Source organism: Cucurbita pepo, chromosome 20, assembly GCF_057944985.1.
Source record: "Cucurbita pepo subsp. pepo isolate OVF chromosome 20, ASM5794498v1, whole genome shotgun sequence".
NCBI classification, from domain to species: Eukaryota; Viridiplantae; Streptophyta; class Magnoliopsida; order Cucurbitales; family Cucurbitaceae; genus Cucurbita; species Cucurbita pepo.
This window is the reverse complement of record NC_141817.1, coordinates 5,402,462-5,426,289: the sequence shown is the minus strand read 5'-3', so window position 1 is coordinate 5,426,289 and position 23,828 is coordinate 5,402,462. Positions and strand designations below refer to the sequence as shown.

At 37.6% G+C, this 23,828-nt stretch overlaps 2 protein-coding genes and 1 long non-coding RNA gene across 3 annotated transcripts; 2 read left to right on the top strand and 1 right to left on the bottom strand.

Moving 5' to 3' along the window:
* Positions 1-1,495: 1,495 nt before the first annotated feature.
* On the top strand, positions 1,496-13,426 carry LOC111783574 (uncharacterized). The gene is made up of 5 exons (XM_087120767.1): positions 1,496-2,228; positions 11,554-11,961; positions 12,055-12,173; positions 12,242-12,357; positions 12,485-13,426. Exons 1-5 carry the CDS (start codon positions 1,496-1,498, stop codon positions 12,702-12,704), a joined length of 1,596 nt encoding a protein of 531 aa, XP_086976893.1. The 3' UTR covers positions 12,705-13,426.
* Positions 12,760-14,593, bottom strand: LOC111783110 (serine/threonine-protein kinase D6PKL2-like). Its single transcript, XM_087120662.1, has 2 exons — positions 13,806-14,593; positions 12,760-13,715 (listed from the first exon to the last, which is right to left on the bottom strand). The coding sequence occupies exons 1-2, from the start codon at positions 14,591-14,593 to the stop codon at positions 12,839-12,841; spliced, it is 1,665 nt and encodes a 554-aa protein (XP_086976788.1). The 3' UTR covers positions 12,760-12,838.
* On the top strand, positions 14,164-14,720 carry LOC147786424 (uncharacterized). The gene is made up of 2 exons (XR_015414705.1): positions 14,164-14,302; positions 14,386-14,720. It is a non-coding gene; the product is annotated as an uncharacterized LOC147786424 (long non-coding RNA).
* Positions 14,721-23,828: the final 9,108 nt, after the last annotated feature.

Sequence of the window (23,828 nt, the reverse complement as noted above, 5' to 3'; positions counted from 1 at the left end):
GACAGTAACCCTACAAGGACGCCAATGGAGGCCCAGCTCCAACTAAGGAAGGCTGACACTACGACGATAGTCAACGACACCAATTACCGCAGCATTGTCGGGAGCCTGCGCTATCTGGTAAACACACGCCCTGACCTTGCTTACTCAGTTAGATATGTGAGTAGATTCATGGAAGCACCTCGGGAGGAGCATCTTGTGGTGTCAAGCGCATCCTTCGCTATGTGGCTGGAATCAGAGGCTAGGGTGTGAGATACAACGCAGGGAAAGAAAAGACGAAGCTTGAGCTGGTTGGCTACAGTGATAGTGACATGGCCAGTGACGTTGATGATCGTAAGAGCACCAGCGGGATGATCTACTTCCTCTCAGGCGACGCGATCTGCTGGCGATCAACAAAACAAAATGTAGTTGCTTTGTCTTCCTGCGAAGCAGAATACATCGCCGCTTCAACGGTGGCAACACAGGGGGTCTAGCTTGCGCGACTAATAGAAGAACTCATCGGAAGAGAAAGCGATCCACCAATGCTATATGTGGACAACAAAGCTACGATCTCCCTGATCAAAAATCCAGTTCTGCACAACTGGAGCAAGCACATAGAAATCAGATTCTACTACATCCGAGAATGTGCAGATCGAGGGCTCATCAAGATTGATTTCATTCGAATAGAGGAACAGCTTGGAGACATTTTCACCAAGTCCCTGGCGCAGGTAAAATTTGAAGAACTACGCTCAAAGATCGAAGTTCAAAGGAGGAGATTGTTAAATAAAAGCTATGGTTTCCTTAGATTTCGTTAGTTGTTTTTTACTTTTGAAAAATCTGAATTAACGCTCCCCGTTGAATGAAAAAGCGTAATTTTTGCTGGCCATTTTGGCCAACTTTGGGCGCAAGTTTTTGTCCACTACTTTCCATTTTTGGGATTAGAGTTATTTAAAATATTCAACTGAATGGGAAATCAATCATCGAGTCTTTAGCAAATCTCTCTCTCCTTTTACTTTCCATTATTTTTTCTTCGAAGAAATTTTCCTTCAGCCGGTTTTTTTCCGTCGACGTTTTTTCTCCCAATTGCCAAAGTCAACACATGCCATCAGCGCAGATGAACTGAAATCCTTCGCCGAAGCAAAAAGAAACCCGTGCTGGCTGAAGGCAATGCAGGAAGAGATGACGTCCATCACTAAGAACAAGACGTGGAGTCTGGAAGACATGTCATCAGGAGACCGAGCCATAGGGCTCAAATGGGTGTTCAAACTGAAGCGTAACAAAGAGGGAAAAGTTGTGAAGCACAAGAACCGTCTGATGGCGAAGGGCTACGTCCAGAAGCAAGGAGTGGACTTCGAAGAGGTATTCACGCCGGTGGAAAGGTTGGAATTCGTCCACCTGTTGCTGGTGATTGTGGCACATTACTCTTGGGAGGTCCACCACATGGACGTGAAATCCGCTTTCCTCAATGGAGAGCTGAAGGAGACCATCTATGCCTGACAACCACCTCACTTCCTAGACAATGACAACCTCGGCAAGGTACTATGCCTGCACAAAGCACTCTAGGCTTCGGCAAGCACCACGAGCCTGGAACGTGAAGCTCGATAGTACACTGCTATCGCTGAAGTTCAAGCGTTGTGTCTCTGAGCATGGCATGTACACGCACGGCCACGACAAGCAACGACTGATCGTGGGAGTGTATGTCGACGACCTCATAATCACTAGAGGCGACATGAAAGTTCTTGGAAGATTCAAGAGGAAGATGTCAAAGAACTTCAAGAGGGAGTTGTCAAGGAACTTCAAGATGAGCGATCTCGGCATGCTCAACTACTACCTCAGCATCAAAGTGCAACAGAGTACAACCAGCATCACCATCTGTCAAGGTGCGTACGTGAAGAAGCTGTTGGACAAAGCTGGGCTAGCAACCAGTAACCCTACAACGACGCCAATGGAGGACTGGCTCCAGCTAAGGAAGGCCGACACTATGACGGCAGTCGATGCCACCAATTACCACAGCATTGTCGGCAGTCTGCGCTATCTGGTAAACACACGCCTTGACCTCGCTTATTCCGTTGGATACATGAGTAGGTTTATAGAAGCACTTAGGGAGGAGCATCTCGTGGCTGTCAAGCGCATCCTGTGTTATGTGACTGGAACTAGAGGCCGGGGTGTGAGATATTGTGCAGGGAGAGGAAAGGAAAAGCTTGAACTAGTCGACTACTGTGATAATGACATGGCTAGTGACATTGATGATCGTAAGAGCACCAACAGGATGATTTACTTCCTCTCAAGCGGCAAGATCTGCTGGCAATCAACTAAACAAAAGATAGTTGCTCTGTTCTCTTGCGAAGCATAGTACATAACCGCTTCGACGACGGCCACACAGGCCACACAGGGGGTCTGACTTGTGCTTCAACGGTTGATGGAAGAATTCATCGAAAGAGAAGGTGATCCACCAATGCTATACGTGGACAACAAAGCTACGATCTCCCTGATAAAAAATTCAGTTTTGCACGACCGGAGCAAGCACATAGAAATCAGATTCCATTACATCCGGAAATGTGCAGATCGAGGGCTCATCAAAATTGATTTCATCCGAACAGAGGAATAGCTTGGATACATCTTCACCAAATCTTTGGCGCAGGTGAAATTTGAAGAACTACGCTCAAAGATCGGAGTTCAAACAATAAGGTAGATATACAACAGGCTTTAAGAGGAGATTGTTAGATAAATCCCTATTTTTGAGTTAAAGTCATTCTTATTTAGTTAAAGCCACACAATTAAGTTGAGTGGAATAGCGTTCGAGTGGAATAACTTTAATTGAGTTGCCACTCCTTTCCATTTTTAGCATATAATTGTTATTTAAATATGTCAATCGAATGAGAAACAAATCATCAGGTCTTCAGCAGAATCTGAAATTCAGCAGAATCTGAAATACGTCTCTCTCTCTCTCTCTCGTGTTTTTCCTATTTTTCTTTTTCCAAAAATCGGCTGTTTTTCCTCCGACAATCTCCTTACGGTCAATTGCTCAGCCAAAAGACATCAAGTCTCAGCCCTTACAAGGCAGAAAGGACGCCAGTAAAGGGTCACCACCTTGTCTGTCTGCATGTGGGGGTCACAACCTACTATCTTTATAGTGAGGTTGTGACCCCCACTTAATTAAAGTAGTCGTCGTCCTCAATGACTTAATCAAGGGCACAATCGTATCGTGAATTGTGACACTCTCCCCTACTTAATCTCTGCATCGTCCCAATGACGATCCAAACATTGGATTTGCTGATAACTTGACCTGTTAAATTTCATCGCGCCCCATAATAAATACGGAAACATGCGCACTACTTACGGGCTATTCCACTGTCGAACCTTCTCTCGTTCTTCGAGACTCACTTCATAAGAACTAAAAAAAAATTGCTCAATCATTATGAGCTATCCCACTAAGGACCTAACTTTGGCCTCTTCTTAGACTCGACCTCGACCTGAGACACACCAAACAAACCATGAAAAAACTAGCATCGACTATGACCTCAAACATCGTATTCTCTAAGCCTTATAGATATTTTTATCACGATATTTTCTAGTCATGGTCACATCGATTTATGGTGGCAAGGTGGACTTGTGTATCATAACATCTTCTTGTCATGGCCACAGCCCTTTTCAGAAGCAAGGTCTAGAAGCTTATAACACAGTACACTACATCCAACTTTTCATCTAGGCCACCTTCATGTGTAAAATGTTGCACGGATGCTTCTTTGGTCTTACTATAGTTTCGTTCTCTATGTCACTCACATCCAGCCTAATGCTCTCTATTCGAACAGATTCTAGTCTCGACAACTCTTGTGAAGTCACCCACCATAGCCATTAGGTGATGGCTCAAGGAACATATGTATGATCACTTCTGAGAGCACTTCTCTCGAGTGAGCAACCTATTCTCTCGGGATCTCTCCTACTTAACTCAGTTGCCTCACTTGCAGTGACGTCATCCACCCATGTGGACTTGTGTTGTGCCCATTTTTGCACTTGACTGTCGCATGTCTCATCTGAACCCCAACTTCTTTGCTTGCAACCATAGGAATTATTCTGAATGACTCTTTCAAAGGCACCCTACCTGTTACATCTTTTGATTGTCTATTTCCTAATTTTGAAACTCCCAAGCTCTTAGCAAACGAGCTTGGTTCGTACTTCATTGACGGGCAACAAGCTTATGAAGTTTTCATTACCCTTGGGTTCATATTTTTGACTGTCTTGTCCAACTTAGACACACAAAGTTTGGCTTTGATGCTAATTGTCACGGTCATATATCTTCAACCGTGTGACGTCATGATATTGACACATTCATGACAAGCCTTAAGGGGTACTCAAGCCCCATTCCTTTTTTTTTTTCGCCCGTCTTTATGGCTTCGTCGGATCTTAGGCGAGGTTCGCCTTTGCCAGCCGAACACAACTTATGCAGAATCTAAACTTGTTCGGTCACACACGTTGCCCGTATGTGCATGTTCAATTGTCTGTGACTCTAGCCCACTTACCTCAACACCAAGATAAGTTATCTGGCTCGAGCTTGCCTCTTCTCTAGGCCAATGTCTCTAGTGTGAAACATCACATCTCATAATCATCTCAATTCCCAACAACATGACTCGTGTATTGTAATGCTTTCCCATGTCTCGGGACAACTCGGGCATCTTGGCTTACTCGAACATGTTTATTGGACCAATCCATTTGTCGCTCATCTCATTAGGACATCTAGAACATCCTTTCATCCGAGTTCTTATTTGGGTATGAACTCTCCCATGTCCATGCCATGTCATTTACGAACTCCGTATTGGATAGCAGATATACCAACCTCTGATACATGGGCTTGGGAGCAATGTCAGCACACCCATGTAGTCCAACATTGTACTTGAAAGACCCTGTTAAGAAACTCATGGGATTTGATCTAACAACCCTATTGAAGAACAAGATCTTTAGATCTAAATTATCCAAGAACCTCAAAAAACGATAAAGAATCAACCCGAGGGAATGTTTTAGAATGAATTACCTTGATGATCATGATCAAGCGTAAAGAAAACTAATTTTTAAACTTGTGATTCGAATTACTCTACAAGATAACTTGATCAAGACTACTTGAATGACTCTAGTATGCAAATCTAAACACAAGAAATAGAGAGGAACAAGTTTATGACTTACATAATATGCAACTTTCCTTCTAAAATAAAAAGTCTTAATAAAATAAACATGAATGACTATTCATAGCCTTACATGAATAAATATTTATAGCTTTGGAAATAGCACTTAAATTAACTTATGATGAATAGAAATGGAATAGAAATGTTGTAATTCGCATGTCCATCACCGATGGTAACTTAAGACCTTAAAAATAATACTCTAAAATTGAAAAATACAATAAAACTTTTCCAAATCAGATCATGTATGGTACAGTCTTATTATCTATCATTAATTTTTTGTGGCATAAATAAAACACCTTATTTCATATCATTTAGAATTGGGATCCACTCTTCTACTAGGTTTTGAGTTTTACCCACTTAGAATTGGGATCCAACTTTTGAGGCCCTTTCTCCAAACATTGATCTCACTAAAAATCTTGCTCAAAGATTCGTTCAAAAATCCATAAATCTTCATAAGAGGAAGTTGGCGAAGTTGATGGGTATGGGCTCGAGTCACCTAAAAAGTACACATGAGGCAGTCTCTTCAGCAAATTTAGAAAATTTAGAGCCAAGTTCTCCAAGTACATCACCAAGTCAATGGTTTATCTAACAAAATCAACAATTAAAAGGTCTATCCAATAAGATCACAACTTAGAAACTAATCCGAAAAGATCAATAAATCAAAGGTCGATCGAAGAAGATCACCAAATCCGTTCGAGATCACGTGTTCCAGCTATTAAGTCAACTAATATGTGAGTTACTCCATCCATATAAAGTTATGATCAATTAATACCAAATGTAGAAAAAATGAGAATCGTGAGTTTTAAATCTCGCCCATCTAAATATGCTTACTAGTTTGTTACACTTTATGCAAGGAATAGCAAGAAGTTAACTTGTGGGCATAGGTCGGAGTTGAGCTACGCTGCAAACTTTCGACCGATCACTGTTTACTTCACTAATATGCGCTTCACTATTATGTACGCATATTAGTTGTAATTCAATATTGAAAAGATTATAGCAGCCATGGACAAAGGATCTAGACAATGACATTTATTAATGGACCCAAGACATAGAGCAGTCTCTTGTAAGATTTAATGGAGGGCATAAGAATGAACCGAGATAAACATTAACTACAGATATTGATGGACACTCCTGAAGAGGAAGTTATTAGTGCAAGAATAAGTTACGACAAGTATTATTTCAAGTATTTCATCGGTGTAAATGGGTCAAGTCAAACCAACCCTCTCCTAAAAATTGAAGGCTCAACCTCGACCCAAACTCAAGCATATCGGTTCTTAGCCAATGGATGGGTCTGAGGTCGACTATAGCAAAGACCATAACTTCACCGAATTTTAGTCGATTTAGCTAATCCATTAGATTAGATCATTGAATATTAATGTTTTTTTCCTTACATTTTTTTGAATTAATGTTTTATGATTACTCAACACTAGAAAGTTTAGCTTAGTATTTTATTTTTTAATTGGTATTTAACACTTTTAAAAATTCTTATGAACTAAAAACTACGATATCTTAGTATTTTTTTTTAGTACGGGTCAAAATTTGAGTTTGATTCGAACATGAATCGAGATTGGACCGCTATTTTAGCGTGTTGATGAGTATGTATCGATTCCTCAACAAACAAGTGACGCTCATAAGTATGTTTTATAGAAAGTATTAATATTATTGTTGAACGTTCGTAATTTTTTTCCATTTCATTTGTTCTCTTTCTATGGAGATTTCGAGTCCTAACTCATTTCTAATACTGTTGACCATATTTGAGTTTATGTGGGAACAAACATTTGAACTACTAAATCGCTTGACAACAAGTAATAAGTAAATTATCGATTTCACATGAAGTTAAGATGAACTTTTTACTCAATTATTTAGGAACTACATGTTAAGTACGGATAACGTCAATAATGGGTATTATTGTTTGTTCTTGTTTAATACTAATTGTGATATAGCAGAAAGGAAACGTGAGTAACAAAATCAAATCGGATTAAGATAGTGGATAAGGGTCTGTAATCTTAAGCGGTTATATTTCTATTAATGGCTACAATATGGTTACACAACTGGCTATATTCTTCTTAGAGTTCTAGAGGATGCTAACTCCCACCTAATACTCGAAAAATGCATAATAAGCTTCTACGAGCTGGTTCTTTCTCACAACTTTCTCCTGACTAACATTGAGTTATATTAGTTCAATATCCCTATAACTATCAAGATAAAGTTTCATATGACAATTCAAATTCGGGAAAATACAATCTGAGAGTTCAAAAAAGAAGAAGCTCAAAGAACGGGAATGTGGCTTCTATGTTTTGGGTATTAGACGTATTGTCTTTGGACAAATTAGGGACTACGACCAAAAAACTTCGTTCTTATTCCTACATCTTTGGAAAGAGATTACCATACATTTGTAGAAGGGATCGAGGCCTAACACGACTAGACACAAGTGTCCAATTGAGTTCTCAAAGGTGAGGTTCGGGAAAAAGTTCGATCCTTAAAGCTTAAATTGTCCACTATGACCAATTCATTTGTGTTTTTTTTTTTTTTTTTTTTTTTTTTTTTTTTTTGGGAAACTTGAGGAATATTTTTATAGAAGGAATCGAGGGCGGGTAATCTCAGGTTGGGGAGAATTTGCAGGATTTCATTATCGAGTAGTTTTAATCCTATTCTTGAAAAAATATGCCCTCCACACTCCATTTTTTTTATCATGATGCATGATGATGTATGTGAGTTATATTGATGTATGATATACTTACATGTTTAATGCATTTAATGGTCGCATGATGATTATGATGTTTTGCATGACGTTTACCTTAATATGATGACTTTTTTCATATTAAGCATGTTGCATGATGATGAGTGTCATATTGCATCATGTCGATAGTTTGACTTCCGACACAGCCTTAAGAGAATGAAATATGATATGAATAAATATCTAATAAGCTTGTATTACTAAACGTAATAGAGAGATAAGACTAGGGTTGTGTCAGAAGAGACGTTAAGATGAGAACTAGAGGGATGTCACGTATGTTGTGTGTACATAAGCATAGGGATACTTCACCTATAGATGATGAGTGCGAACGTGCACAATATGATAATGAGAGTGATCATGGTGAGCATGACACGAGGGGTTCTACTGACCTTCGGACGTCGCTATAGATACCTAGCTTGACTAGAGAGAGACCAGGGGGCGGGCGAGCTGCCTAGAAATTCACACTCACACGTGGGAGTCGTGTGTAGGGAAGTACTACACATCCATAATAGTCCAGACTAGAGGCCACCCCTAGCATGAGATGGGATAGAGATAGGTCCCTGTAGCATATTTGCATGCGATTGCATTTAGCATGGACCCCTATAGTAGGGTCACTTACTGAATATTCTTCGAAATACTCAGGCCGTGTGCCATATCATTTTTCAGGTAAAGGCAAAGTGCCCATGTACGCGGTGGCATCGTGATTTTTTTTTTTTTTTTTTTTTTTTTTTTTTTTTTTTTTTTTTTGCATTTTCTCATAATATTTTCTTCAATCACGTGACACGCTGTCAGTTCCTCTAAGTGTGAGGATTGGTGCAAGCCTGGCAACCGCTATCAACATAATTGCCGTCAATTGCGAGCGGGTGAGGCAAAACCCAAACCCATCCAATCATTATTTGGTTCCTCAATTTTTACAAACCAATGCAAAGCCTTTGTTTTATTAGGAGAAAAGTTTATTTTTTACTGCATTTGGGATTCTTTATTTAGGAAGGGAGGACATGTCTGCATGGAGGACATGTCTGAATTTGCTGGCATTCGGTTTACGAGCCAAAAATATGCATGATTAAGACAATAAACTACGAGTTATGGTCTGCTTCGATAAATTAATTCGAATACCCATAATTGATTGTTGTGGTGTGACTATATGGATAAATGTTCTATGTACCACGTTAAATGATCGTTGCAGGAGCGTGATAAGGAGTTAGATTATTTCAATTTATTATGTTTTATCTTATATCTTGTGATCATTATCATGCAGCACGATGTTGCTACCATGTGAGAACGGTTAGGGCACTTGTCAACTCACTTCTAATTGTGAACTTATCTCGAGTGATATCATGGAATTTTCAGGATATGGAATCACTCCCATATGATTGACTGTATGATGTGAGGACTAGTAAAGTTGCTAGTAGCTCTTAATAGTGAACCTGTCTCAATAGATAGGGGTCGACATTGGCACTCAGTAATTCGAGGAGCTAGTACATATCAGGTCATGTCCTGAAATCATTTAATCTGACCCATAAAATACCATGTGGTGACCATAAAGAAATAATCTTGAACTATTTCTTAGTCGTTAACTTGTCCACTGGACAAGAGTCCACATGAATATCCAGTAGCTCATATGATATTACGAGGCTTATTAGGTGCTAGAGAACCAATATAGTAATTCAGTACTACCTCATATAATTATGATATGTAGGTACACAACTTAGATACCACTTGTCACAATCGTATTTTGGTGGCAGTGCACTTGCAATTGTTTGACACTCACTTTCCAGCAATAAGTGAGTTAAGCTTATTCGTTCTTGTGTCGCCTATGGCCAAGCGACGTATGCTCGAGCCTCTGACCCCAGTTCAAGAAGAAAGTTTTAGAAAACGGGGGCGAGAGATTTCGAAAGAGAGTTTTGAAAGCAAGATTTGAGAAATTGAAATTAGTGTTATATGAGAATGTAAGCAAAAATGTAACAACAACGACTTACTACATATAACTATCGGGTAGGGGAAAGTTGACAACTTCACCCTAAGATCTTATAGAGAACTCTGATGGGTAGATACGCTCTCTTTGGAGATGAATGATGAGATATCACTATAAGATGGAAGTCCCATTAGGCCAAATCATAAGAAACTATGGAAACTAGATCGAGCGAAATATGTTTATATTTACTCATAGCTTGCGAGAGCTACATGGCTATACGAGAGAGTAGTTCTAAGTCATACTTCTGTTACTCTACTATATTTTGATTATGAACATATCATCTCATCTAAACGTATCTCATCAACTTATATCCCATAAATGATATTGAAAAAATTTATCGAATCTGTAATTAGAATCAATTCGTAGTTCATAACTCAAATCCCTCAGAAAATGAGCTATTATATCTCAAACTCGTGTCGATATTATTAAAAAAAAAAAAAAATCCTTAAGATGAGGAAGAAAAAATTAGATTTGGAATGGAAAATAAAGTTGATTAAGTTTTTAGGTTTGAGACATATTGACAACTCACAATTTCATGAACTGTATAGTTGCAATGCTGTCAAAAACACTTAATTCTATGCCTTATATAAATATTTTGTAACACCATTTATTTGGTAAGTCTCTAAATTTTAAAACTAACGCTAAATTCGGGTTAGTTCAGTTCAACCACATCTATTACATTTACGGACAACTCTTAAACAAACTCAATTCAAATAAGTTTATCTCAACTTAAACCGTATATATTGAGTTAGGTTGAACGAGTTTTCAGATCATTAGATTGTTTTTTATACCCTTAAAAAAGAATATATATATATATATATATATATATATATATATATATATATATATATAAAATGCTAAAAAAAAAATTCTACAAAAAAAATTATAAGATATGAATTCTAAATATTTTAATTAATTACTTAAAAATATGAGTTCTATATATTTTAATTAATTAACTAAAAATATGAGTTCTAAGCATTTTAATTAAAATGTAGAAAAAAAGATTTAACTTCAAATAGTTAATAAAATAAATTTTAATTAGTTAAAATAAAATAAAATAAAATAAAAACATATTCGGATATTCCTTTTATCAACACTTTCATATACGATATGAAGCATGCGAACCATATAAATTATCATATAATATTCGTTTTATATTATGCTTTTCCTCTTATTATTTAAATCTCTCTCCCCTCACTAATAATATGTCATGCTTAATGCTCTCTTTATTTCCTATTAAATTATTAATCTCTCAATTTTTAATAAACTTGACATATTCTACCTTTTTAAATTATATATAATTTTAAATTTTAGGTTAAATTGAATTTAACAGTTTTTATTTGAGTAAAAAAAAAAAAATAAATATATTTAAATTATTTATTAGATAATTTCAAAGTTTTAAAAACTTAATAAACTCATAATTCAACGTTCTTTTCCGTTAAATTTTATTTTAAATTTATTGAAAAGGTTTATTTAATGTTGAAGATTCAGAATATGAATTAAGGTATGTCCAGATTAATTGATTTGAAGATCCGAATATGATGATCATCATCTTTGATCCAAACCCATGTACGTCAGAAACTTAAATCCCACGTTTCCCCTTGATTAATTGAATACTTCTGTAAAATCGTGTATAAATTTGACTGGAAATTTTTAGTTTTCTCGTTGTTCATGCCTTTCTGTTCTAGCTTTCCATCGACGGGGAATCAACATGTTGGGTTCGGTATCTCTGTTAGTGGATGGAGGTGTTCGTTCCGACGTTCAAGAATCGACGAGTAAGCACTACTACTTAGGCAGTGATGATTTCAAATTTCATCGAAGCTTAAGCGTGAATGAAGAGGAGAAATCCAGCGATCTGTTCGAGATCGACCTAGGGCTTGATGTGCAATCGAATCGTAAACTGGAGGATGATTGCGAAGAGAGTTGGTTCTCCTTCGATTTTCGCAAATCGAACCATTGCGTTTACGTTGGGATCGGCGATAACGCCGCTTCCAGTATGGCCGCCTTGCAATGGACTCTCGATTTCGCTGTTTTACCATCCAGTATCGTGTATTTGCTCCATGTCTCCCCCGAGATTCGCTTCGTCCCCAGCCCGTGTATGTCCTATCTCCCTCTCCCTCTCTGTAACAGAGATTTTGGCATAGAATCACTTTCATCTAACTAAAATTGTTGCGTGTTTCGTAATCAAGTGGGAATGCTTCCGAGGAGCCAGGTCGGTCCGAAGATAGTGGAGAAGTTCATGGCGGAAGAGAGAGCAAAGAGGAGGGAGTTTCTCCACAAATTTGTTGATACATGTTCTTCTGCTCAGGTATAGCACCAGATCACGTTTCGTTTGTTCGATTTTATGATCCAGTTTATACAACCAAATTCTTACAGGTCAATGTGGAGGTTGTGATGATCGAGAGTGATATGGTAGCCAAGGCGATTCTTGATCTTATCTCTCTTCTCCAGATAAGGAAACTGATACTAGGGAGGAACAGCACCAAGGCCAGGTCTCTCTCTCTCTCTCTCTCTCTCTCTCTCTCTCTAAACAACCAAGTAATTCTCAGTTTCAAAACCTAAATGTTTAAATGTTCTTAATCTCTGTGCTGAGAGTTTGTGAATTCTGGATCATACAAGAAAATGGAGATCGAAGAGAGAAGGAATAGCCAAACAAATACTGAAAAATGCAGAAGAATTTTGTGATGTGAAAATCATATGTGAAGAAGGAAAGGAATCCACCTGCCAAGTGATTGATTCATCTTCATCATCATCATCTTCTTGTTCTACAAATTTCAAGATCATGAAGAAAGAACATCGCCGCAGTGAATTCGTATCTTGGAGGTGTTTTGGTGGTTAAATCCCAATCTTCTTCTGATCCACTGACCTTATGTGAACTATTCTCAAGCTTTAGATGACAAAAAGTACATACCATTACTTCTGCAAACTGAAAATTGAAATTGTTGACAGGCAAGAACAAGTATTGTCTCGTTACTAAAAGAAATCAAACTCCAGATAATTATCAGATGATTTGGAGTCAGGGCCAGGTCTACCCATTACAGTTTTTCCACTGACTGGAGGTGTTGGTGAGGGTATCCGCTCGATCTCGACAGGCTTTGGTACTTCCGGTGGCGAAGCGCATCGAATCAATGCCCAGTTAACACCTTCAAAGAAGGGGTGTTGTTTGATCTCAGTTGCTCCTCGTTTGTAAGCTAATCTATGCTGTGGTTCCTTGACAAGCAATCCCCTGATGAGATCTCTCGCGGCGAAACTAACAACTGGTGATTCAGGGAACCGTAAAGGCTGACCGACGACGTTGAACAACGTCGCTCGATTCCCAGATCCCTTAAAAGGAGTTTTACCAAACAGCAGTTCATATAGAAAGATCCCAAATGTCCACCAGTCAACAGCACTTCCATGACCTTCGCCTTTAATGATCTCGGGCGCCAAGTACTCGTGTGTACCAACGAACGACATTGACCTTGCCTCCGTAGGCTCTGCAACGAGCTCTGGCAATGGCGTTACCTGGTTTCCTATTTCAATCTTGGGTTTCCTATCCTTCTTTGACTTGCTAGAGAAAAGCCTGGGAGAGAAGCACATGGTGGGAACTACACAGGATGGCTGAATGCAGGAAGGTTGGATACAAGCCGGTTGAGCACAATAAACTGAATTCTTTCTCAACGCCTCGGACTCCGAACACGAGCCCTTAACCAACGTTGGACTAACAGCACATCTTAAGGAAAGATCAAAATCTGAAAGCATTATGTGTCCGTCCTCCCTCACGAGAACATTCTCGGGCTTAAGGTCCCGGTATACGATCCCGAGCATGTGAAGATACTCAAGTGCTAGGAGGACCTCTGCTACATAAAATCTGCATCAAAAACCATATGCTTATTATAAGCTTTATGCAGGCAAAGAAACATGAATGTATAGTGATTAAGTTCGAGGGCGACGAACATACTTCACGGCCTGTTCGGGAAAATGCTTCCCGGGCTGTCTCTGCCTTAGAGTGTGCAAGTCTCCCCCAGGGCAGAACTCCATCACCAAGCATGAGAACTTATCAGTTTCGAAATGAGTATACAATGTAGGCAGGAATGGATGATCAAGAGATTGCAGTATTTCTCGTTCGGTCTGAGCACGAAGCAACTTCTTTCGACTCGCTAGAGACCCTTTATCCATGACCTTCATTGCAAAGTAACATTTAGTACCGCTCAACTCCGACAAGTAGACGCTTCCGATATCGCCACAACCTAGTCTCTTCAACAGTCTAAAATGGCCTAATCCCAAAATCCCATCCCTTGCACGGACAGCTTGGATGGCCTCCCATCTCAAGTCATTCGACTTGTGAGGCTTACTGATGCTACTACTAAAGCTGCTACAGCTGCTTTCATCGCTGATATCGCTGCTCGTGCTACCCCGACACACGCTGCTCTTCCCACTCTCAACCATCTCCACACAGTTACTAATTTTACCACTTCCACTGCTCTTAGCAACACTGTTTGTATCCTTCCCACTCTCACATTCTGATGTCTTCTTTTCAGGTTCCACAGAGTCCTCTGCTATACTCCGAGTCCAGGTAAGCGCAGGATCTCGCTGGGTCAATGTGATCTCTTTGGTGCTTGATGAATCACTCAAAGTACACTGATTCAAGGATCTCTGCGTGGAGTTCAATACATCTCCGGAGATAACTGGCTCAGTTAAGGACTTTGGATCAGTTGCAGAAGGCTTGGAAGCCGTTTTTGGGGCCATTAGAGGTAAGAAAGAGTTTGGATTAAAGCAAATCAGATTTGAGAAAATTCATTGAGCAGCACACAATATGAAGAACACTCCTGCCTCCGAATCATGACCTGAAAACTGCATCAAAATGAAATACATATAGATGAAACAACATAGAAGAAACAGAAGATTCAAAGGGTAACAAAGAAACCCCAGATCTTGAAATGGAAACCCACAAGCTTCTTATTCAGTGCAAAGAACAGATCCATGGGGGAGAAAACGCAACCCCAGAGAAGCAAAAACCAGAAGAAATGAAAGAAGAGCAAGATGAAGGGAGGAAAAGCATACCTAAAATGAAGGGGAAAGGGGGTTGGGGTTGGGGTTGGGTTTGGTTTGGTTTGGTTTTGGTGGTGTGCGTGACAGTGGAAAAGGGGGATGAGAGAAAAGAAGAAGGGTCAAAGGGGTAATAATAAAGGAAGGCCCTTTTTCACAAAACAATAATTTTGCATCGGTATTTTGTCCCGGAACCAAAGGGGTCCGAATCACCAAACGACTGCTGTCCACCACCTGTCTGCCCTGCCCTGCCCTGCCCTGCCCTGCCCTTGCCCTTTTTTTTTTTTTTTTTTTTTTTTTTTTTAATTTCTTTCTACTCTCATTTTAAGGCCCCATAATTTCATCTTAATTTGTGTATAAAGAGATATGGGCAGCATAAAGGTCTTTTATCCAACAACTTGCTAACTAAAATAAAATGAATAATTAATAATAATAAAAGGAGGAAGAAGAAAGCCTCTTTTTAGCTTGCCTTTTTTGTTACTACTTACTTTTTAGTACAATATCATTCATTGGTTTATAATATCATCCTAAATTACATTTTTAGTCCCTAGTTTAAGAACATATTTCTGGTGTAGCTTTATTCTCCTCCATTTTTCGATGGGTGATGAGTGTTAAGGTTAATTTGTGCGAAATTTGGTGTGTATATTCAATCATCTATAACTCTATTTGACTTGCCTCTACACTAGGTTAAGTTATATGGCTCGATCTTCCCTCTACTTGGGGTTAAGGTCTCTCACATGCATCGTCAGAACTCCTCTTGTCATTTTGGTTCCCTGTTAACACGACTAATATATTTTGATGTCATCCCAGATCTCGGGATGTCATCAACTATTGAAGCTTACTCAGACATGTTTATCGAGAACGAACCTATGTGTCCTACATATCAATTCGAGTTTTATCAAGGCAAAGACCCCTTCATGTCTATGATAAATCATTTAGGGATAATGTACTAGATAGCAGGTCCAGTCCATATTTCAATCTTCGACACATGGGTTGGAGCATAATGTCAGCACCGTCCTTAAAAAACTCATTTCAAAAGAAGTCGCTTGAGACACTCGTCTTACAACATTCACCCTTACTCTGACATATGTATGTGTCACAAGGTAACTCACTTAGGCGGACACAAGATAACTCACTTAGGCACAGAACCCAAGACATAAGATAACCCACTTAGGCCACAGAGCCCAAGACGGGTCCGGTTGTGACATGGGTGATGAGCAATATCTTCGACTCCATCTCTTCAAACATTTGGGATCCATTCAACAACCTCCCATTTCATGCTCACATTCATTTACTTTTTCCAACACGTGAATACCTTTAATTTTTTATAAATGTACAAACACAAACTAAAAAAAAAAAAATCATTAATGCATTTAAAGTTTTAAAACAATGTCCAAACATACTCTCAATGTCCAAAAATACTCTCAAAGAATATAGAAAAATTCAACACCCAAAAGTCAATTTCTTGGTTTGGTTGGAAAAAAACAAATTTGAACATTACATAGATGCCCTTCATTTTTATTTCAAATTGATATTCTCATAAAAAATAAGTGTATACGATCGGTTCAATTTTGAAATAAGTAAACAACAATGTATTAGTTTGCAAGAATTACGGTATGATATTATCCGACTCCTTTCTCTGGAGCCCTCGAACAAAGTACCCTCCTTGTTCGACACTTTAGTCACTTTTGACTGCACTTTTAAGTCTCACGATTCTTTATTAGCCTCAAAATGATACGGAGATACAATTAGTCGTCAAATCTTCCTATCCGGAGTTGTATGCTATTTAAGTCGTTGTGTTATTTAAGTCGTTGTATGCTATTTTTCTTTCAAAACGTAGCATTAAAACAAGTACATGGAAATCATCAGAAGTCAGAAATTAAGATTTGGATCTATCTCGACCCCTATAACCCCATAGCTCGTCCAAACCCTTGCCTCAACCGTGCAACTTAGTTTCCATCTAAAAATGATAAGATAGTATGGATGAGTATAAAAAAAACCGAAAAATAGTTTACTTGCAAGCTCTAACTTCATTTTTAAGTGTTATGTCATTAATTTTCATTAAATCATTTGTGTCTTATTACATAACAAGATGTTGCACTTTTAATTCATAGGCTTTCCTCGACTAAATATAAGCTTTACTAGCTCACCCAAGCTCAACTTAAGGTTTCGGTTTTACAATTTCATAGCTTCTTATTATTCAACCTATTGGAGCTTTTATTAGTTTATTGATTCTCGTTGTTTGGCCCTCGAAGCTCATTTACCTCATCGAGATTATTAGTCCCTCAATCATAATCAACTTGTACATCGTAGGTGCTTAAGGCGCAACCTCATCATGGTTCCAACTCATAATCTCGTACTTTCATCAATCGAGACAGATCCTATGCAGTCCCTAGTCCTCATCTAAACAAGTTTACAACTAAGGAATAAAGATCTCATCATGGCTACAACTCATAATCTCATACTGTTGTTACGTACACAATCAATCGAGACAGATCCTATGCAGTCTCTGGCCCTCATCTAAACAAGCTTACAACTAAGGAATAGAGATCACCTAATCGCCCCCACACAGTACTTATATGGAACTAAAAGGTTCATGCATCACAAGGCTCGGCCCCATTCATACCAACTCATAATCGTAAAGATATAAATACGGATCCCACCGAGATAGATTCCCTATTAAAGGTTAACTCGCAACCCTCTAATAGTCCTCACATCATAGCGAGCTACTAAAAGCACTATGTAGACTTTTATCAATCGAGACAAGTTCACAAATAAGAATTAGTTGGTGAACCACTAAGCGTCTCCATATAGCAACATGTTCACATCAAGCATAACTCACATAATCAAATAGAGACACAGTAAATCGACTTAATCATGAACCCCTAACATGCTCGTAATCTATTCAATGTCACATAATATTCAATAGTGAATTAGATCCTAAATCATCCACAACATTCATGCTCAATTATATACTACAAGCAATACACAAACTCGATTTGATTAGATCGACTTAACCAGTCCAACTAAGTTGGATTGAACCGAACCTACTAGACTGGTTGTCTCCTACCTCAACTTTCGGACGCTTGCATTCTCTCATCTAGTTGTTTGCCCCATTTCTAAGCCTTCAATTATTGCTTCAATATTTTTCAAATTCTTCTACAAAGTCGTACGGATTCTTAGAACGAACCTAAATGGTCAATAAAAAAAAAAAAAAATCATCAATAAACGAGAAGAAATCAAATGTAGAAGCTTCGAAAAATCAAATCCTTAACCTAATTCCTATGAGATCGTATCTTATCTGAATGTTCTCAATAGATCTTGATCTCTTCACGGTTGAGATTTATGCCTTTGAGAATTAATTTAATAATTTAATATTATCATTGGTATGAATAATCCAAGATTATTAGTATAATTTTGAACAATAGAGTCTCACTCCCTTGCCCGAGACTTAGTTTATGATTAGGCCATAAATAAATTGTTCATTACAGAATCAATGTTGTAATAAGGTAAGATGAAAGTAACTCAAGTAAGTTTAAGCCGCCTAGGTAAGATTTAAAGAATCTAAGGAAAGAAATGAAGGGATTCAATCAAGGACATGGGTCCTAAGAAAGTAACTTCAGTAATTATCGGGAATCAAGACCTTTGGAAAAGGATCGGAAAGGGGAAAAAAAGCATAAAAGGCGAAAATGTCCTTTTTCTAATTTTAAGAAACTTCTAGGATTTTTAACTCCTTGCAAAAGAATTTCAAGATGATCCATAAGGCAAATATGACCAACAAATGGTAAAAGAAGTTTCATATATATATATATATATATATATTTGGATTATAAAAAAAAATACTAAAATATTTTTTTAAAAATGGCAAATTACTAAAATACCCTTGAAATTCAAAAAAAAAATTACGAAAATGCCCCGGATCAAAAAACAATATTGCGCGACAATGAGTATCCTATAGAAAATTCCTCATATCTTCATTTTCCATTGTTGGATGTTTGCCAAATCTGAGTATGTTCTAGAGGAAGTAATCCCATCCTATCCAACTACAAGAATTCAAAATGGAGAATAGTTGCCGAGTGATCAGAGAAGATATTTATAACAAAAATCTGTAAAAATTAATGACGATTCCAGAGGTTTTAACTTGATTTAAGCTCCCTCTGTAAATATTAAAATAAGGGCTATCAATTGGAGCAAGAATCTAGCTAAGTCGATCCTTTAATTGGGAGTTATAGCCTCTAAGATTTTGAGTTTTTTACTCTCAAATTTCTTCAAGATTCAAGAGGCATAGTCCATCATTTCCCTTCAAACTTGCTCCTACACCTTCTAAACAAGATTACCGACAAGTTTGATGAAGGAAACGAGGGTTAAAGGAGCCTCAAACACTTATTTCCAATCCAAGACCACACACAAAGTTGTCAAGAAAAACCTATCTCATTCAGTTTCTACACCTCTAATGAACATTTCCATAGAAGAACACGAAGGTTAACAAGTCTAGGAGCATGTCCAAATGAAGAAAATTATTTTCGAGTAAGATTTGGGGGTAATGATTGAACTCTTACTAATAGTCCAGTTCTTCAAAATTGAGCCTTTCTTTAGTTTTAGAGGATTACGATGAGTACTTTTGATAAATAAATCGGGGACTAATATGTCCTAGATCAGGCTGCCCAAGAAAGGACCTTTGCGCTTCTCAATAAGTTTATAGACTGAGGATGAATTCCAAAAATTAAGATAAAATGCTTAACTCCAAAACAAATTCTTTAGCCAGAGGGAAGTACAGGGAAGAATTTTCACGAAGAAATTAGGTCTTGAAAAGCTCTAGAATCGGCTGGCCAAAAAAAAAATCTTCTGGTTTGAATTCCGGCTTGGATAAGTTTTGTGATGAATTTTGGAGGTATATAACTCATTCTACCATCCACGAGAAAGTATTAAATTAATCCCTAGCTTTTCCCTATAACACTACCTTTAAGTTTTATGAAGAAGGTGAGGGAAGAAACGTTTGAATCAGAGCTCGACAGGCAGATTTTCAAGCGACGACGCAATGGCCCGAATCAGTATTATGGAAGAAGAAGAAGAAAGGGAAAAAAAAAAAAAAAAAAGAAAGAAGAGATAAGTTTCGAGTTGGAAGAGTGGTAGAAAGAGAAAACAAAATCCGCTCCAAATAGTAGTTTGACGTTTTTTTCTCACTATTGTTGATGGTTTTACTGTACTCTACAACGAAATGGAGGCAATTCCTTCCGTCTTCTTCTCAAACTTTGACATTAGCTCCTTCAACTTTCATTTTACCACTCCATGATTCATCTTACTCAAACATCCATTTTCCTCCTATTTCGTCGTCTCAGATTCACCCACTAATTCTAATCCTATCTCACTTGATACATCAATTCTACTCGTACCAAATAACTTCCAGCTTGGCGTAATGATTATGAGATGTCTTCTGCAGCCAATCATTTAAGCTCTAGCTCAAGTCCCAACATTGGCACCCAGGTATCCTCTTCATCATTACCTTTCTCTCTCCCATTTTTTCCTACTCAACATGTTTTTCTAGCTCTTATACAGTCCACGTAGAACCTAATACCTATGATGAGGCAGTTAGTGGCCCATTCTGGCATCATGGTATGAATGCTAAAATTGCAGCTTTTGAACGTAATCATACTTGGTCTCTTGTTCCTCTACCACCTGACCATGAAGCTATTGGCTGTCGTTGGGTATACAAGATTAAATACAACTCTGATGGTTCTGTTGAATATTATAAAGCATGACTGGTAGCAAAGGGATACACTTAGGTTGTAGGTATTGATTACAAAGAGACATTTTCTCCTACAGAGAAACTTACTACACTTCGTTGCTTACTCACTGTTGCTGCTGCTCGAAAAGGATTCACTCATTAGTTGGATGTTCAAAATGTCTTTCTCCATGGTAATCTTGTAACGTCGCTAAATTTCTACATACTCAGAGTCGCTACTAATGTCTCATGCTATCTCTTAAATACGAAATATAACTATTAAATGCTCGTCATAAATAGCGGAAAAAATTAAAACCTTCAAAACACTTTAAACTGATAGAAAACACTACTGGACTTGCATGTTTCTAAACATAACGCTGGAATTCAAAATTAAAATAAAAGCAATTACAAATGAAATAATTTAAATAATGAAATGCAAACATCTTATTCTAACCTAAGACTAGGAATTTAAATATGCATCTACCCTATGCACGTGCCACAGTCTCTGATTATGATGTCGCCATCAACCGTACATGGGTGCTTTGCCTTTACCTGAAAAATAATATGACACACGGTCTGAGCAAGTGACCCCATTATAGGGGTCATGCTAATGTAATTACATGTAATCATGATTTCGGGACCTATCTCTTGCTCATCTAAGGGTGGCCTCTAGTCTCGGACAAATTGGATGTGTAGTACTTCCCTACACACGACCTACACATGCGAGTGTGAATCTCCAGGGCGCTCGCACACCCCCTGGACCCTCTGGTCAATCTAATATGTAGCAATGCCCGGAGGTCAGCGGAACCCCATAGTGTCATGCTCCCCATGAACACCTTGCTCGTAATACTGTGCGCGTCCCACTCATCATCTCTAGGATAATTATCCCTATGCTATGAACATATAATATGCCTGAGGTCTCTCTAAATCCATCATATGATCTCTTCTGACACAACCCTCTAGTCTCATCTCTTTGTTACACTAACTAACATATGCTCATTGGTTAATAATTATATTAACATCGTTCTCATGCTCTTAGGGTTGTGTCCTAGGTTGATCTAACGACATGATGCAACATGACATACATTATCATATAGCATGCTCAATATGGAAACATCATCATACTCATCATAATGCCATCAAGTGCATCAAACATATCATGTACGTCATGCATCGAAACATAAATCATGTACATATCACATGCATTACAGCTCAAACATCATGCTCATACATCAACATAACTTATTCATCATCATATACTAGTATGTGGCATCATACAACGCTGCTCATACAACATCATAACTCATGCATCATCATAACTCATACGTCATAATATACTAGTATACGGTATCATACGATACCATTCATACATCATCATATACTAGTATATGACATCATACGATACCATTCATACATCATCATATACTAGTATACGACATCATACGATACCGATCATACATCATCATAACTCATACATCACCATAGCTCATACATCATAATTGTAACTCGTACAATTTCTAGTCTATCCTATAGTAAGGCCACTAACTTGGTTGGCCTTAGCCGAAGTATTTCCTAATTTAATTAACGTAAGCTCTTGTTCCTCGAGAGCTACTCCAAAGGTTGCTAGGGTTTGTTTCCTATTACACCGTTCGTCACCTTTTGTTAATATTTCACAATTAAACTAATAATCCAATTAATAATGTGAAATACGGCTCTAAAACGACCACAATTACCTTAATCGGGGTCGAAAATAGGTTCAGTAGGGTTGGAATGGTGGAAACTGGGTTAAAAATTGAAAGCCGATGGTGACTACGACGACCACCATGACGTCGATCTGCTCTAAGTGGATGTTCTAAGGCCAGTGAGGGTTTTCCCTAGTTGGTTTACTTGGTATTAGGGTCGGAATGGAGGTTTCAACGTCGCTAGAAAAGATCTTCGTTCCTCCCTCTCTCTTATGTTTCTTTGTTGCAGGTGTTTCTAGGGAGCTTCAAGGCATTGGCTGAGGATCGTCCTCGAAAGTCTCAATTTATGCATGAACCAAGCAAACCACGTTGGGAGATTCAATTAAGATTACAAAGCATATTCTGATTGGGGTGGTTGTCGAACTGTCAGATGGTCTATTTCTGGGTTCTGCATCTTGTGAAATTCAATTATTTCATGTAAGTCTAAACAAACGAATCAATGTGCCCAAAATATCACCAGAATCAGCATAGTATAGAGCTATGACAAATACTTGTTTAGAGTTAACTTGGCTGAGATACATTCTTCAAGACTTGAAGATTCCACTGTCCGAATCAGCATTGTTGTATTGTGATAATCAAGCAGCATTACATATAGCAATCAATCCAATTTTTCACGAACATACGAATCACATTAAAATAAATTGTCATCTAGTTCGAGAAAAGTTATAAGATAGAATCATCAAATCATGTTATGTTTCGTCTAAAATACAATGGATAGATGTTTTCACTAAAACTTGGGAGGACACCAAAATAAAATGAGGAAACAAAGTTGCTCCACTACAAACCTTTTTATAGTATAGATTAATTGATGTGCATAACAGTTTATAAAATATAAATTGAAATATGCATTACATGGAAATGATTTGATTTGATGCTTACAAACACTCCAAAATCTTTTATATTAAATAATTGAATTATCCCAAGTGAAAGTACTTTTCTTTATCCACTAAATAAAATAAAAAAAGTACTTTTCTTTCCACTTGGAGAAAAATAAATAAATAAATAAATTATTCTCCAAAGCCATAGTAACATTTCTTAATTAAAAAGAAAAAAAAAATTAAAGTACCATTTTCAACTATATGGGTCTCGTTTAATTTTAACTACTATATTATAAGCACGTTTAATAAATTTTAAATTTAGTTCGAAAAGTTAAAATTTATTGAAATTGGTTAAATAATTTATTTTAATTTTTTTTTTTTAGTGAATCGTAAAATTGAAAAAGTATATCGTATTATTGATTTCTTTTCAATAAACTAATGTTTATCAATTTAGTGTTCCGTTTTAAAATGAAGTTTTGATTTTTTAATTATTATTATTTAAAAATTAATAACAAAGGTTAAAATAGTCATTTTATCATTGAAAATTAAGAGACTAAAATAAAGGTATATATATAATAAATAAAAAACAAAACCCCCTAAGAGAGGAGAATGTGTAAAAATTGTAGAGTGTAATGATGGATAATATACTTTTT